A 16385-nucleotide genomic window follows, 5' to 3' on the forward strand; every position below is an offset into this window, starting at 1 on the left:
CTTAGAATATCCCCAGGCGTCAGACTGGATCCGGAAACTTTTGCGTAGCAGTACCCGTGCACGTCAGTAGGCATCGTCTGCGGCTCCGCGTCCGTCGTCGGAGTACTTAGAAGCCGCCCTCGTGCACTGACATCAGTTCTTCTTTTTTCCGCGCCAGCAAGCGCCGATCCGGAGAAAATAGTACCCTTAGTCAATTTTTGACTAACTTTTTCGATCCTTTTTGATAATTTTTCTCGAAGTCTATCGACTCGACGGTGCTGGTAGAGAGGCCTAGGTTTAAACCCTGCGTCGACTGCAACCGACTGATGTCGGTTACCGACCCCCATCGCCCGTGCCTTCACTGTCTGGGCCCCGAACACGATGACCAGTCCTGTTCCGTCTGCCGGGCCTTGATGTCCAAAGCTAGACGGGAGCGGTCCCGCAAGCGACTCGAGCTCCGGCAGTCGGCCCGCGCCGCTCGAGGTCCCAGTCCGCGAGGAGGTCGAGGGACCGGTCGCGGGGTCGGAGTCATTATAGCACCGGGAGTCGTCACCAGTCTTCGGGCTCGAAGTCCTCAGGTAAGAGGCACAAGAAGTCGAAGAGGCATCATCGCTTTTCTGACGACCCCCCCCCCCAACGCTCGCACGACGCGGCCGGGGGTTCAGGCGACACCGCGCCCGCGGCCTGCTCCATACCCGCCGGTCCCTGGGCAGAACGCGACGCCGGAGGAGATCGAGGCGTTCCTCACGGCCATGAGGTCACTCACTCCTCCGTCGGGTTCCGCGGCCCCGACTGGGTCCCCACGCGTGCTGGGTGCTAAGGCCCCTACGCCATCGGGTGCTTCGGCCCCGGCGCCGTCGGGTGCTTCAGCCCCGGCGACTTCGGTCCTGGCGCCGCAGGGTCCCGCTGGATCCGGATCCGGGTCGTCGCAGGTCGACCTCACGACCGCGCCGGTCCCCAGGACGACGCCGTCCCCGATCCCACCCTCGCTTCGGGTCCGACGTCGGTGCGGCGCCACTCGGCGCCGTATTCGACGCCGCTTGGAGATTTTTATTTCCATGACCCGGCCCCATCCTTTACACCTGAGTACCAGGTGATGGGTGACATGGGGGATTAGGAGGGGTCCGAGGACCCTCTGGCACATGAGTGCCAGTCTTCTCAGGACTGGGTAGGTGAGCTTGGGATGCCAGTGGTCTGGATACTTCGCCCGACACTGGTTTTGTCTATCCTCCTACCGTGGCTACGGAGGAGGGGGCTACCTATAGTGTGGTGCTGACGCGGGCTGCCAAGGCCTTGGGCCTTGAGTTCCCCGTTGCGGCCGTGAGGACTAACCTCCTCACTGAGGTCCTTAAACCGCAGGCAAGCTCGGCTAAGCCTCTGCTGCAGTTTAATGAGGCCTTGTCGGACGTTCTTCTGGGCACTTGGTCCAAGCCCGCTACAGGTTCGCCTGTAGATAGGAACGTGGCCAGGCGCCACTGCCCGGCTCTGGGCGACCCTTGCTTCCTGTCCACCCACCCCAACCCGAGAGCCTGGTCATCCAGGCCTCCAACTCCCAGACCGCATTCCCGTCGGCTCCCCCGATCGGGAATCCAAGAGGTACGAACAGTATGGTAAAAAGATTTTCTCCTCAATTAGTTTGGGGTTGCGGTCAGTCAACACCGCGTGCCACTTGGGCCGTTACACCCACTCTCTGTGGGACACTGTCGCGGACGTGCTGCAACAATGTCCGGAGGGGGTCCGGACTAAACTCGCCCAAGCCCTTGCGGAGGGTCGAGATGCAGCGCGGTATTCCATCCGGTGTGGGCTGGATACCACGGATTCACTGGGCAGAGCGATGGCAACGACGGTGGCGATTCGACGCCACGCCTGGTTGAGGTCCGCCAACTTTTTGGCAGATGTCCAGAATACTCTTATGGACATGCCATTTGATGGCCGTCGCCTCTTTGGCGACAAGGCAGACCTTGCTTTAAGGACTCCAGGGCTGCGGCCAAGTCCTTGGGCCTCTCGGCCCGCGCCAGCAAACGGTCGCCTTTCGCTCCTTTTGTGGCCAAGGAAGGGGCACCCCCACATGTCCTGCCAGCCACAGGCGCATACTACCATCCAGCGCGGTGGCGGACGTGTAAACCGCCGTGACGGTGGTCGGGCACAACGGCGAGGCCAGTCCACACCTGCCCCTGTAGCATCCGCCTCGAAAACCTCCTAATCCGAGCTTTCAGGCCCATATGATGCCAGTGGGGGGCAGGGTTCACCATCACCACCACCACCACTGGCGCACTGTCACATTGGACAGGTGGGTGCTGCAAATCGTCCAAAGGGGCTACTCCCTCCCCTTCGAGGCAACCCCTCCAGCCATGCCACCACAGTACCACCGCATGTCGGGGGATCACTTGAAACTTCTACAAGAGGAAGTTATGGCCCTCTTGGCCAAGGGGGCCATCGAGCGCTTTCCTAGGCCAGAAGTAGGGTGTGGTTGTTACTCCCACTACTTTCTGGTACCCAAGAAGGGCAAAGGGGGCCTACGCCCTATCATGGACCTGCGGGACGTCAACGGCTTTCTCCGGAAGGAGAAGTTCAAGATGCTGACTTTGGCTCAGGTCTTAGCTGCCCTGGACCCGGGAGACTGGATGGTAGCGTTGGACTTGCAGGACGCTTATTTCCACATTCCCGTCCTGCCCGCCCACCGGCGTTACCTGCGGTTCACGGTAGGCCACGAACACTTTCAGTTTACCGTGCTCCCCTTCGGCCTTACCAGCGTCCCACGGGTGTTCATGAAAGTGATGGCGGTGGTCGCAGCTAATCCGCGCAGGTTAGGGATTTCAGTCTTCCCCTACCTCGACGACTGGTTGTTGAAGGCGGGCTCGCCCCAGACAGTCGTCAGCCACCTCCAGACTACGGCCGACCTCCTGCTCCTGCTGGGGTTCTCCATCAATGTGCCAAAGTCACACCTGTGTCCCTCTCAGAAGCTCCTCTTCCTCAGAGCAGTTCTAGCATCAGCGCAGTTTTGGGTTTATCCTCCCGAACAGACTGGTGCATCACGCCAGGTGGCGGATGCGGGTTCTGCAGTGGGACCTGAAGTTTCAGTGGGCCCAGCATCAGAGCAACTTGTCCGACCATGTCTTGATCTCGGAGGGCACTGCAAGACAGTTGCAGTGGTGGCTCACGGACTGCGATTGGGTCAGCGGCAGATCCCTCTCCCTACCCCAACCGGAGCACGTAGTTGTGACGGACGCTTCCCTCCTGGGCTGGGGGGGGCCACATGGGAGAGGCGGAGATCAGAGGCCTCTGGTCTCCGGCGGAGTCCTGGCTCCATATCAACCTTCTGGAGCTGCGGGTGATCCGGCTTGCACTGAAGGCATTCCTCCCCTCTGTCCGGGAGAGTGTAGTGCAGGTGTTCACGGACAACGCCACCGCCATGTGGAACTGCAACAAACAGGGCAGGGTGGGGTCGTGGACCCTATGCCAGGAGGCTCTGCGCCTCTGGCAGTGGCTGGAACATCAGGGCGTGACCCTGGTGGTTCAACACCTGGCAGGTTCCCTGAACGCCAGGGCGGGCAAACTCAGCCTTCGGTGCATGATGGATCACGAATGGCGTCTGAACTCGGACGTGGCACAAGGCCTCTTTCAGCAGTGGGGAGAGCCTTGGTTAGATCTATTCGCCACAGAAGAGAACACGCAATGTCATCAGTTCTGCGCGTTCAAATTTCCAAGGCAGCACTCGCTCGGAGACGCTTTACGTCGCTAGTGGAGCTGCGGTTTGTTGTACGCCTTTCCGCCTATACCACTTCTGCTCAGAGTGCTGAAGAAGATCAGGCGCGACCGGGCCCAAGTCATCCTTGTGGCTCCAGACTGGGTACGAAGATACTGGTATCCCGAGCTACTCAGCATGTCAGTCGATCCCCCGATCCATCTGCCTCTTCAGGAGGACCTTCTGTTGCAGCAGCAGGGGACGGTCCTCCACCCGAACCTGTCCAGTCTCCACTTCCATGCTTGGAGATTGAGCGGCGACAGTTGAGGCCATTTGACCTGCCTCCTGAAGTTTGTAATGTGATTCTGGCAGCCAGGCGTCCCTCCACAAAGTCGGTATACGCCTGCAGGTGGAACAGATTTGTGGCATGGTGCACAGCAAAGGCTGTGGATCCACTCTCTGCCCCTCTTTCTGAGGTTCTCCTCTTCCTTTTTTTTCTTGCCCAGCAGGGCTCTGCTCTGGGCACTATCAAGGGCTACCTTTCTGCCTTTTCCGCCTTCTTACGGCTACCTGATCAGCCTTCTTTGTTCAAGTCCCCGATTGTAAATAGATTCTTGAAGGGCATCACTCATATGTTTCCCCCTGTTCCTTTCGTGATGCCCCAGTGGGACTTGAACCTGGTTCTCACTTACCTGATGTGCGCTCCCTTTGAGGCGCTTCATAACTGTCCTCTCCGTCTTCTTACGCTTAAGACTGCTTTCCTGGTTGCCATCACCTCTGCCAGGAGAGTGAGTGAGCTCCAGGCTTTTTCCTCTAAACCTCCTTTCCTATGTGTCCATTCGGACAAGGTTGTGTTGCGAACAAGACCTTCTTTCCTGCCCAAGGTAGTCACAGCCTTCCACATCGGGCAGTCCATCACTTTGCCCACCTTCTTTCCTCCTCCGCATCCCTCTAAAGAGGAAGAGCGGCTCCACCGTCTGGACCCAAAACGTGCGCTCTCATTCTATCTGGATCGCACACGCCAGTTCCGGGTGGATGACCAACTCTTTGTTGGTTACGTGGGCGCTAAGAAGGGACGGGCGGTGCACAAACGGACCATCTCTCGGTGGGTCGTGTTGTGCATCTAGGCATGCTACTCTTTGGCTAAGATGGAGCTTCCTGTAGGGCTGAGGGCCCATTCCGCTATGGCCACGGCGGCTACTACTTCCCTGGGCTGGGGAGTCCCCTTGCAGGACATCTGTCAGGCAGCTACTTGGGCCTCGCTGCACAGGTTCGCAAGACACTACTGCCTGGACAGCCAAGTCCGGAGGGATGGCTTCTTTGGCCGTTCCGTCCTCCAGGACTTTCTGGCGTGTTTATTGGTTCACAGACCCACCACCGGGGTTGGTATTGCTGGGGTATCTATTGTAAGGTAAGGAATCTAATACTAACCTGTTTCTTTTAGATGCACAAGTTACTTACCTTCGGTAACGATATATCTGTAAGAAACAATAGTTAGTATTAGATTCCTTACCGCCCCACCCATCCTCGCCGTTTTGCGAACCGATATCTAGGGTTAAGGTCATCCCCTTTCAGGGCCCTAGTTTCATGGCACCAGTGTTGGATTTTATCATGGCTCTGCGTTTCTGGCGCGGAAAAGCTATGCATAAGAACTGACGTCGGCGCGCGACGGTGGCGTCTAAGTACTCTGACGTCATCACGGCGCCAACGGAGGCTGATCTGCAGACGACGCCTACCGACGTGCAAGGGTACTGCTACGCAAAAGTTTCCGGATCCAATCTGACGCCTGGGCATATTCTAAGGTAAGGAATCTAATACAAACTACTGTTTCTTACAGATATATTGTTACCGAAAGTAAGTAACGTGTGCTTCAGGGGCGCCAGCAGTCCAAGGTGAGCGACAAATAGGAGGGGTAGAACCAGGTGAGTTCAGTGGTTGAGAGGTGCTCCGACGTGTTTGGGAGGAGCGTGCTTAGCCCTTCTTCTAGTTTGTCCAGGGGGACTTGGGTTGTGTTCCTTACCCATTTAGGAGGGGCCTGAATAGGGGGTTGGGATAGGACCGGTTGGTTGATATGAAAAAGTATGATGTGGTGGTCGGACCAGTCCACTGGGATGATGTAGTCAATAGTGAATGATTTTCTGTCCAAAATGATTGCATCCAGGATCGCTCCTCTGTGGTTTGTTTCTTCTGAGCAATGTTGGATCATACCGTTATCTAGCAGGAGGCACTTGAGAGATTGGATGAGCAGGTTTTTTGTTTCATTCCATCTTAGGTAGAGGTCGCCCAGAATTATGCTGTTGTCGTTACTGAGTGCGCATTGGGTGATCAGGTCCGATAGCTTTGCTCCAAATTCGTTGGCATTGCCTGGAGGGTTGTACAGGAGATGGCATTGTAGTGAACTCTTTGTGCGCAATTTGATGTTGACTGATAGGCATTCGAAGGAGTTATAAAGGCACAAGGGACTTTCTGAGATGGAGAGGTCGCTTTTGTGAATGATTGCTATGCCGCCACCTCTGTGCTCGGGTCTGTCTTTGTGGATAATTGAGAAACCGGGCGGCACCAGCAGGTCCATGTTGGGGTAAGACAGGGTGTTCAGCCAGGTTTCCGTGATGAAAGCTACATCTAGGTCATGGGAGAGGATGGCTTCTGCTATTTCAGTTGTATGTTTAGAAGCAGATCTTCTGTTGATGAGCATGCAATTAATGGAAGGTTCTTCTTTTGGTTTCGGATTGCCAGGCTGGGCTCTACGTATGGAGGATAGGTACGCTGGGGGTCTGTTGGCTCTTCGAGGGGGGATTCGGGGGGGGGGGAGGTCCCTACCCTTTCCAGTAATAACTTGAATCAAGGATTTGGGAGTAGAGTTCAACGGCGGAGCCTGAGCTAGGGTGGGTGGAATCGTTATCTGTGAGGGAAGAGCGGGCTTAGGGTAAGGGTTTGTGGGATGCTCATATGATGAGGCGAGTGTGGTCGCTTCCTGGGGGGAGAGGTTGGGATTTGTTCTTCTGGGTCTGTCTGCTCGTGACTCAGTCCAGGGTTTGGTGAGTGAGGGTCAAGATCCTGGGGGGGGCCAGGGTCCGGGTGGGGGGGGGGGGGGGGGGGGCGTGAGTCATTCCTTCTGGGTTGCGGTGGGATGGGGGGGGGGTTGCGGAGTGAGGGGTGGACAAATGGATTTTCCCTAGGGAGGATAAGGTTTCCTTCAGGCCACGATTCAGTGTTCCGAGCGGAGCTTCCAGAAGGTCAAGGCTTTGCGTCAGCTTGTGTGAGGGGGTCAGGAGGGGGTGATCGGAGGAGCTGAGCCCTATGGGTGAGGGGCTGCAGGCCATGTCGTTTCTGGAGGGGTTCAGAGGAGGAGGGGGTACTGAGTTTGTCTGTGGTAAGGCTGGTGGGCGGGGTTGTGACCCAGTTGAGGATAGGAGTAGTGTTCCTCTCCAGTGGGGTAGCTGTGCTCATGTTTAGTAGGGGTTGGCGGGGGGGCTGTGAATCTGTTTTGCTTGGGAGTTGGGCTTCTCTTTGGGCGAATGTCTGTGTTCTGGGAGTTGTGAGAAGTTGGCCTGATATATAGTGCTCACTATTCTAGTGATCACTTTGTATCATTCCAAACGACCCTTATTGATGATTGGTTGTAAGTCAACCTTCTAGACCAGCTATCCTAGTAGCATGGACAATAGCAGTCTTTAGGCTAAACTCGAGAGGGCGTGTTAAGCCAGCTGTTATACCATCACATATACCCCTTGAACACCAAGTGAAAGGACACCACACAAGTTGTTATGAAAATAAAAGGATATTTATGTATAACAAGACTACCCTGGCTCTTTGAGTCAGGGAGCTAAGCACAATACAAAACTCTTATGAAAATACTTCAAGTTGCACAATTTACACAAATGCGCGAGGGGCACGAAAAACCATATACACTAAAAGTGGAATGCGAAACACTAGCAGGTAAGTAACAAGATCCAGAGGCTTCAGGATCGCTAGGACTACACTACTGAACCCTAAGGTTAGGAGCAGGAGGCCTAGGGAGATTGGGTGCAGAGTGTGCACTCTCACGCGGGATGAGGGAAGAAGTCTATGGGTGCTAGTATTTGTAAAGTTACTGTTATCGGACGAATCCGACTAGCTAGACTGAAAACGAAAAAGGATGTGGACACTTAGCTAGTGAAACTACGTTGGAGCACCGAAATGCTCAGGTTACGTAGCCCAGGGGCTGCGGCTGCATAGGGTTCAAAAGACGTCGGGAATCCTCGTTATAGTCTATGGAGCCTGAAAGAAGAAGTTGCTGGCAGGCGACCAGTGAAGATATTCGGAGGGATCCAAGCCTGGATCGATGATGGAGAAGACCTGAAAGCAGAGGGGACTCAGTTCTTAATCACTAGCCAGTGATTAGGTGGGCACCAGGATGGCACCGGATGAAGTCACCTCGACCAGGTGAGTGGGCGACGCTGGACTCGGCTGTCTCTCGGACCAGGAGGCGTTGTCGGCGACCAGGATGGAGGTGCGAGCTGTCCCACGAAGGTGTCTGCTGTCGGCGATGCTGAAACCAGGATTGGAGCAACAAGCCTTGGCAAAGGCAAGCCCACGCGGTGGAGTCAAGATGGCGTCTGGAGTGGACCAGGAGGGTCCGGGTGCTCCTCTCTTAGAAGGGAGCAAGGGCCAGTCTGAAGCAACCAGACCAGCGGTGTAATCGTCGTGGTTCGTCGTCAGGAGGGCCACTAGCCAACGGGCAAGTGACCGGACAACGCGGTGAGCAGCAAAGAGCAGAAGGGCCCCACGCAGATCTCGTGGATGCTGGGGGGCTGGACTTCGGTGCTGGAGCTGCTCAGGGTTAGGGCTTCTCAAACCCCAAAGCACTCACTCGAGGATCCCTCGGCGGTCGTGCTGGATAAGCGTTGTGCAGGTTCTGAAGATGGCCGGTCCCTCAGGTCTCGTCACACCCACGAATTTCAGCTGGGCTGATGATGCAGGTAGAGGTCAGAGATGGCAGGGAATCCGGGTCTCGTCGAGCTGGGCAGTCTTGATCCGGAGGATGGACTTACAGCAAACCGCAAGCGCTTAGATGGTGCCCGCTTATGCAGGGTGGCTACTCCTTAGCCACAAGGGAGAGTCTTCAGGAAGATCAAGAGTTCCTTTCGCGGAAAGTGGTTCAAGATTCAGAATTATCTAATTTGGGAAGGGGGCCTGCTCCTACCTTTATCCTAAGAAAAGGGGCTGGCACGCGACTAGGTCCTGCCCATGGGTGGGACCAGGAGGGGGGTGGTTACACCCCTCTCCTTTGTCCAGTCTCTCCCCAGCTCAGGGGCTGGTGTGCCCCTGGAACTGGTTTGAGCCGACATATGCACAGTGAGCACCGGGGTGCCACTTGCAGTCACCTTCCTCTCAGCCCTGCCTACCTGGGATACACAAAACCCTGTCTGGGATGGTGCTAGCACCGCCCCTGACAGGAAACCCTTTGTCCGAGCTCTCCTCGCTGGAAGGACTCCCAGCAGCAGGAGGTCAGACTTGTGTCTGTGGTGGCAGCATCCATTTTGTGGAGCTGAGGCTGTGTTAAGCTTTAACCGGGGTTCACAGTTACATTCATGTTGTGTACCTCTAGAAGGGTGGAATGCTAACCCCGTCGCCAGAATTGGCGAGGGGTTAGTATTCCAATTCGTATGACACCTTACTCGACATGTTTTGATAAAGCGATACCAAAGTTGGCAAATAACCGCGAGGATTATAATGCACTTAAGAGTATATGGTACGCGTTATCATGGAACAGCTATTAGGACTTGGTTCCGCAAGCTGCAAACGGGCTCAGCTCATGCCAGAGCACCATCTCACATAATTCCAAGCACTCTGCCTTCAGGATTGATAAGGCCTGCCATAGGAGTGACTGATAGGAATACATGTGTCCATTTTAGGGTTAGATATAGGAATACTATATCTAAAGCAAAGGGTGATTACAGCACCTTGCCCCAGCTGTCGTACAGCCAGTTGTGTCAGATTTGGTTGGCCAGCCAGGGGTGGCATAATACATGCTGCAGCCCCTGGTAGGCCCTGGGTACACCTATGCCCTGGATACCTAAGGTATGCTGTACAGGGACTGATAAGGTGACTCAGTATCCAATTAGAGATGTAACTAAGGTACATGGAATCCATTTTACAGAGAGAGCAGTGGGCCTGGGGTCCTGAATAGCAGGGCCCCAGGTCAACTAAGTCGAAAAACCAGCAAAACACCAGGCAAAAAGTTGGGGGCAACCATAGTCAGATATCCACCTTCCTACAGGAGTGATCCGGATGGTGGGGGAGGGGGGTCTGTGGATCAGTCGTGGTTGGGAAGAGGGCTCAGTTCTGGGAGCCTGGGTGAGATGGATTGGGGGGCGGGGTTGGGTGATAGGTGGAGCTATGGTTGAGGGGGACACAATGGTAGCGGATTCACGAAACATGGGGGGATGGGCTCGAAGAGCGGGCGGGATCAAATGGCTTGATGATTGTAAGGGGCTACTGGGGGGGGGGGGGGGGGGGGATCCGCAAAAGGTGTGAGATGTTGCCTTCTTTAGTGCGGGGAAGAGGGAGTCGAAGAACTCAAGGTTCTCGTCTTTAGCCTGAATTAGGATGGTGCCGTTCTCAAAAATGGTAATGGAAATGTCTCCGGTCAGGGACTGGTGTTTCAGGGGGGAGATTTTTAGTTTACGGCTGTGTGCTGTGATGGTGGTTTTGGAAACGAGGAGGTGAGAGTTGAAGATAGTGACCCAGAGGTCGAGCCTGTTGGTATGGAAGATGAAGTCCATTTTCTGCTGCCCTCTAGATGAGCAGTGGTAAGTATCAACAACTAGTGTTTCGGGGTGTTGCCTGATTAATTTGTGTTTAAAGTGTTTTTTCGCTTTGAAGGAGAGACTGGGGGGAAGGTTATAGCGAAGGTGTTCTGTCCGTGGGTTGTCAGGTAGTTAGGTGTAGGGCAAGGATAAGTGTCCAATTGCAAGGCCGGAGGCATCTTACCTGGGCAGGGTGAGGAGGTAATCCTCAGGTGCGAGGGGGGGAGAGTGTTGTGTAGGGTGGAGGCTGGGCTGTTCGATGAGGTGTGTAGTGGGGTAGAGCGCGATGAGGTCTCTCTTGTGGCGTGGTCTATTGGCTAGGTGATATGGGGTCCTCCTGTGGGACCCACTTGTGCGAAGGAATGAGAGTGTTGCGTCGGGGGGGGGGGTAAGCTGATTGCCAGGGTGGGGGCGTTAGAGGTGCGGTCAGGGGACCTCTCTGGGGGCGGGACGATGGTGGTCCAAGAGTGCAGAAACCCTCGTCTCTCTCAGTTGTGGGTGTGTAGCAGGAGGAGGGACCTCACTAACCTGGGAATGCTAGGTCGTCGGGGTCTGTTCTGCATGTGCTGTCCCAGTCCTTAGCAGAGCTTCCCAAACGGGCGCTCAGCCGGGCACCACCTTGCAAGCGTTCCACTTGGGGGTTTCATCCAGAGGGGAGGTCTTCTGGTTGGGTTAATTGGGTTCGCTCCAGCCATCTTGACGATGAAGGGGGCACCGGTGAGCCTAGGACGAAGATGCTTTGCATTGAGGGATGAAGTCTTTGTTGTCGACCTTTTTGGGGTCAGGCGGCCCCCTTGAATTAATGCGCGTTTGGGCTCTGAATCCTCAGGGGTGTCTTCGGTCCGGCCACCTAGACACTGGGGTGGGAGCGCCGGAGAGGCTGGGACCCCATCTCCTCGATTTAGGAGTCATTGATTTTAGATGGCTGCCATATTGGGGTCAGGCAGCCCCCTCGTAGAGGTGTGAGCTGGGGCTAGGTAACCTTTGGGGGTGCCTCGATTACGCCTCTTTCGCTTGTCGCCCGGGGATCGCTTCGGCCACGCGGGGGGGTCGCTCTGGCCACGCGGGAGGGGGGGGTCGCTCTGGCCACCTAGACGTTAGAGGGGGGCATCAGTGAGCCTCGTTCTCCTTGATTGAGCAGTTAATGTCTAAGCATGGCAGCCATTTTAGGGTCAGTTGGCCCACTTGCCGAGAAGCGACCTGGTTCTCGAAATCTTCAGGAGTAACATTGATTTTGGCACCCCTTTAGGTCGTCGCATAGGTCCTTTCTCCTCGACCCGAGGCTGGCGGCTATTGAGTCAGTTCTAGCCTGGGTGTCCTCACTTTTGTCTGGTTGAGGCTAGCGGGCGGCCATTTTGGGGGCAGGCAACCCCTGTGGCGAGAAGCGCAATGCAGGACCAACGATGTGGCCAGCGCTTTCTTGCAAAGGGGTCTCCGCTTCAGGTTCTGCTCCTCGTTGAGGTCGGCGCTTTGACTGCGACCTCCGCTGAACCTTCGCTGGTTGTTGGGCGGAAGGATCCGATTCCGCCGCAGCTCGTGACTTTTGCTCCTTGATTGAGCAGTTAATGTCTGAGCACGGCGGCCTTTTTAGGGTCAGGCGGCCCACTTGTCGAGAAGCGAGCTGGTGCTCGAAGTCTTCAGGAGTAACATTGATTTTGGCACCCCTTTAGGTCGTCGCGTGAGTCCTCGACCCGAGGCTGGCGGCTTTTGGGTCAGTTCCAGCCTGGATGTCCTCACTTTTGTCTGGTTGAGGCTAGCGGGTGGCCATTTTGGGGGCAGGCAACCCCAGTGGCGAGAAGCGTAGCAACGCAGGTCCGACGATGTGGCCAGCGCTTTCTTGCAAAGGGGTCTCCTCTTCAGGTTCTGCTGCTCATTGAGGTCGGCACTTAGACTGCTACCACCACTGAGCCTTTGATGGTTGTTGGGCGAAAGAATCCGGTTCCGCCGCAGCTCGTGACTTTCTAGGAGCTGCGAGCCCTAATGCGGCTTCTGCGGGTCGCTTTGCCACCTTTCCCCATCTCAGGTGAGTGCCAATCTTGGTTGCCCCCTTTGGTGGGGCTGCTTTAAGAAGGGGGACGCTCCGGTTACCTTCTCGTGGGGGGTTCCGGTGGGTTTGGGACCTGGTCAACCGTGTTGGCTGCGCCGACCCCTATGCCATCTACCCCCGTGTTTTGTGAGGGTTACAGGGTTCAGGATCGCTTGAGGGGCCCGGTGCTAGCCGTGCCGTTCGTAGGAGGGGGTTCGGGGGGGTTGCTCCGTTCGGGATTTTCACTAACTGTGATCCCTTGACCCGGAGCTTATCCCAGTAGCTCCCTCCTTGCGGCCATCTTGCTAATGGTGAGAGGAGAGAGGCGGACCTGAGGGGGAGAAAGAGATAAGGCAGGCTAGCAAAAGAGAAATGACTGAAGGTCGGCAGGATGGAATCCAATGGACCAAAGGAATGAATCCACAAAATGGCGGACCCGGGTCATGGGCATCAATTGAAACCATCTCAAAATGGCAAGATGCACCCAGGTCAGGACCCAAAAACCATGAGAGCAGAGTTCCATTAACTGGGGTCGGAGGGGGGACGCAGTCACAGCACCAAGGGAGGGCAGTAGAAAATCTGCTGTTTGCGTGCACAGGCGCAGCCCCACAAGGGCATCAGGCTGACGGCAGCCGCTGGTGAAGGACAGGGATACACTTCCACTGAGAGCCATCTCCACGGCTAGGGACGCCAGCCTGCTGAAAGACCCACTTACTTGCGGGCTGGCACTGCTCGAAGAGTGGGCGTACTTTGGACTATCGGCGTGGCGGTTAATTCCAGCGTTTGTACGGCCAGCAGCGCTCATGAAAGGGGCCGGTGCAAGTTTACTACTTCTACGCGACTGGCAGAGGCGGCTCATTATAATAAAAGGGGTCGGGCCTGACGGGCGGGGCCGCTCTTCCTCCTTACACAGTCCAGGCGCAGCAGCGGAGTCTGTCAAAGCCGAGCCCCCACCTTCCTCCAGTCCGACCGCGGGTCTTTCGTATCCGGGCCCTGCCGGCGACGCCCGAGGTAAGTGGGGTGCACCGGACCCGGCCATGATCCCTGCGCATGAGGTGACTGAGTGCTTAATGGAAGAATTCCCACACGCGCTAACGGCTGCCTGCGCCCTCGGGGCGAGCGCTCCTCCGCGGGCTGAAAGGGGCCCGTGAAGGCAAAATTGTTAGGCAAACGTTTGTAGATACATAAAGAAAATAAATACAGTATAAAGAAATGGCTCAAATGCTGCCCTTACCTTGTGGATGAAAGGAGCAGAAAAGAAAGAGGAAGAAAGTTGTTGTTGTTGTTGAATGTTCTTATATAGCGCTCGATCACCTGGGGGAGGTATCTCGGCGCTTGCCTTGGGAACCCGTCCTGGCTTTTCCCTGTGAGATAGCCCCTACAGTGCATCCCCAAGGTGAAAGCCAGGCATCCCGCCTTGGGGGGCCAATGTGGAGATTAAGCAAGCTTAATGCCCAGAGTTGCAGAGTGTGAACCCATGATTAGGTCAGGCACCGAAGCGAGAATTATCGAGTCCGTGGACATTTGAGCTCAAGACCCTGCCGCGTCGGGAATTGAACCCTGGTCCCGGGTCTGACCTCTGCTGACAATGTTGTGGGACTATGATGGCCTAGTGATGTCCTGATTGGTTGACCCCTGTCGAACTACAATGAACTTGACCCCTAATGTTCATGTGACTAGGAAAATCAAATGGTATGTATTGTGCATGTTTATTAAAAATGTGTTCATTTATTTGATTACCTTTTATTTCTTGTGTATACATTTTTGTAACAGAGAATGACCCATTTTAATAATTTATCCTTTTTTTAGATGCCCTAACGAAGGGGTGTTACCCTGCACCTGAAGGAAACCTTTATAATAAGATTTTGCTTATTCCCTCATTTATGTCCGAGATAGAGATGGTTCTGGCCATTGAGATGTTTATGGTCTCGAATGCTGGCAGCATTCAAAGCCCAAGTGGCTCCAGACAGAAACTGCAGCTTGTCCTGAAAAGGTGAGGATTGCACCTTTTTTAGGGTTTGCATTTGTATCCTGTGTGGTGTTATTTCTTATTGATTCACTTTTTTGTATTTGCATTTGTAATTATTGTTCATGAAGGAAGCAGTATTGTTTTAAAAATGCTTAGGTAAAATGAAAATACTAGGCTGCGGATGATTAACACAGAGGAATTTGGGGAGAGGAATTGGCCTAACGGCTAGGGCGGTCAACCTTGAATCTGGGGAACAGGGTTTGAGTCTCTGCAGTGACGCTGAACATCCTGTGATTCTGGTCAAATCACTTAATCTCCCCCTGCCTAACAAAAATGAATGTGTCCTCATGTAATGCAACTGGTGCTATATAAAGCGCTCTGACCCCCGATTCGGGTCAAGTTCGAGCTATATAAAACTCTAATAAAAAAATACAGAAGTACTGATGGGCCAGTTATGCAGACCATCTGGCTAGGATATTTGTAAATAGTTAAAGATTGTTTGCTTTTTCCCGAATCAGAGGAAAGAATCAGGGCTTTTCCCCTCCCCTTTGAGCCTTTTCATTGGAGTGCATACCACAGAAAATAAGGTGAGTTGACAAGGTAGAGGGGATGCTCTTAGGCAGATCATCCCATGAGATACACTTATAGGCAGATAGCATCTTATTGACATTGGGAATCGGGCTTAGACCACCAAAGAGGTTCTAGTGTTCCTGGAAATGTATGGTGCCGTCTCCTGATATTAAGTAAATCTCAATAAATTGGAATAAATGATCATATAGTTCAATCCTGGGAGTACTTGAATGCTGATTAGCAAGGGATAAGATAAGTTATCAAGGCATATTCATAGTAGTTGCGTGTCATTTGATACTATTCATTTTTTTCAGGGCATTTTAATACAGTGCTCTTTTGTCTGGGTCATTAGTTCAAATTTATATATAAAAAACAGGTCGTTCAGATGCTTTAAAATCTGATCCCTGATCCCTAAAAATCACTTGCCACTCCTTAGCTCTCCCTATGCCTTAACCCTGAAAACTATCACCACCAAAACGTCACCCACAACCACTAAACTTCACCCATCCCTAACACCTAAAAAACCCTCACCACCCCCACACTACATCTAACCCCAACTTCTCTCACCATCCCTACACTCCACCCGTCCCTGACCCCTCATTCCCTATAAAACTCTGCTCCCTAAAAAACCTTCACCACCCTTAATAACGTCTCACCAAAGTTGAAAACCATTTATAACTCCTACGATCCAAGGAATGTCTAAGGCAAGTTACCCATCTTCAGATGAAAATATCAAAACATTTATCAATAAATGGCAACCTCTGTTTATATTATGGCTAGGAACTGGTTCAACATAATTAATGAATATTATTCCTAGGTCGCTGTATTTATTTCAGTGGTAATCCCCAAACAAGAGCTTAGAAAACATGTAATTATCTGTTACTCATTCATGTGGAGTGGTAGGAAACCAAGGAATTTGAGGTATTTGATGCAGGGAGAAAGAGGGAAATTGCTGCTTTTCAAAATCCTCTGAAATGTCTTTTTATGAGTACATAGGGAAAACACTGGGGGTAAACTATAACACAAAAGATTTGTCAAAAGTTGTAGAAAGATATGCAACAAACCATATACAGTGTACACATCCATAAGATCTAATATAAGATGATGTATTTAAGTTGTAAAAGATTAATTGTAACACGTGAAGTAAGCACTGAGTATTTGGTATGGAGAAAGTGGAATGCTTATTTGTTAGTTTAACCCATTACTAAAAATGTAAAGTAGAGTTGAATATGACACCCACTACCAAATAATGTGTCTCTTGCATTATTTGACCTTTATCCTCTTTCATTAGAAGGTATGTGAAAGAACGATTCAACTCCTAGTTAATAGGCTTTTGGCAACAAAACCAATAAGAGCAGTCAACAG

At 53.4% G+C, this 16385-nt stretch overlaps 1 protein-coding gene across 1 annotated transcript in view; it reads left to right on the forward strand.

Moving 5' to 3' along the window:
- TOPAZ1 (testis and ovary specific TOPAZ 1) overlaps positions 1 to 16385 on the forward strand; it is a 1918280-nt gene that overhangs the window by 1887625 nt on the left and 14270 nt on the right. The window contains exon 19 of the mRNA XM_086942092.1: positions 14291 to 14474. Coding sequence (XP_086798218.1) covers positions 14291 to 14474 — 184 coding nt within the window. The remainder of the gene's footprint in view (positions 1 to 14290; positions 14475 to 16385) is intronic.

Source organism: Lissotriton vulgaris, chromosome 10 (assembly GCF_964263255.1).
Source record: "Lissotriton vulgaris chromosome 10, aLisVul1.2, whole genome shotgun sequence".
NCBI classification, from domain to species: Eukaryota; Metazoa; Chordata; class Amphibia; order Caudata; family Salamandridae; genus Lissotriton; species Lissotriton vulgaris.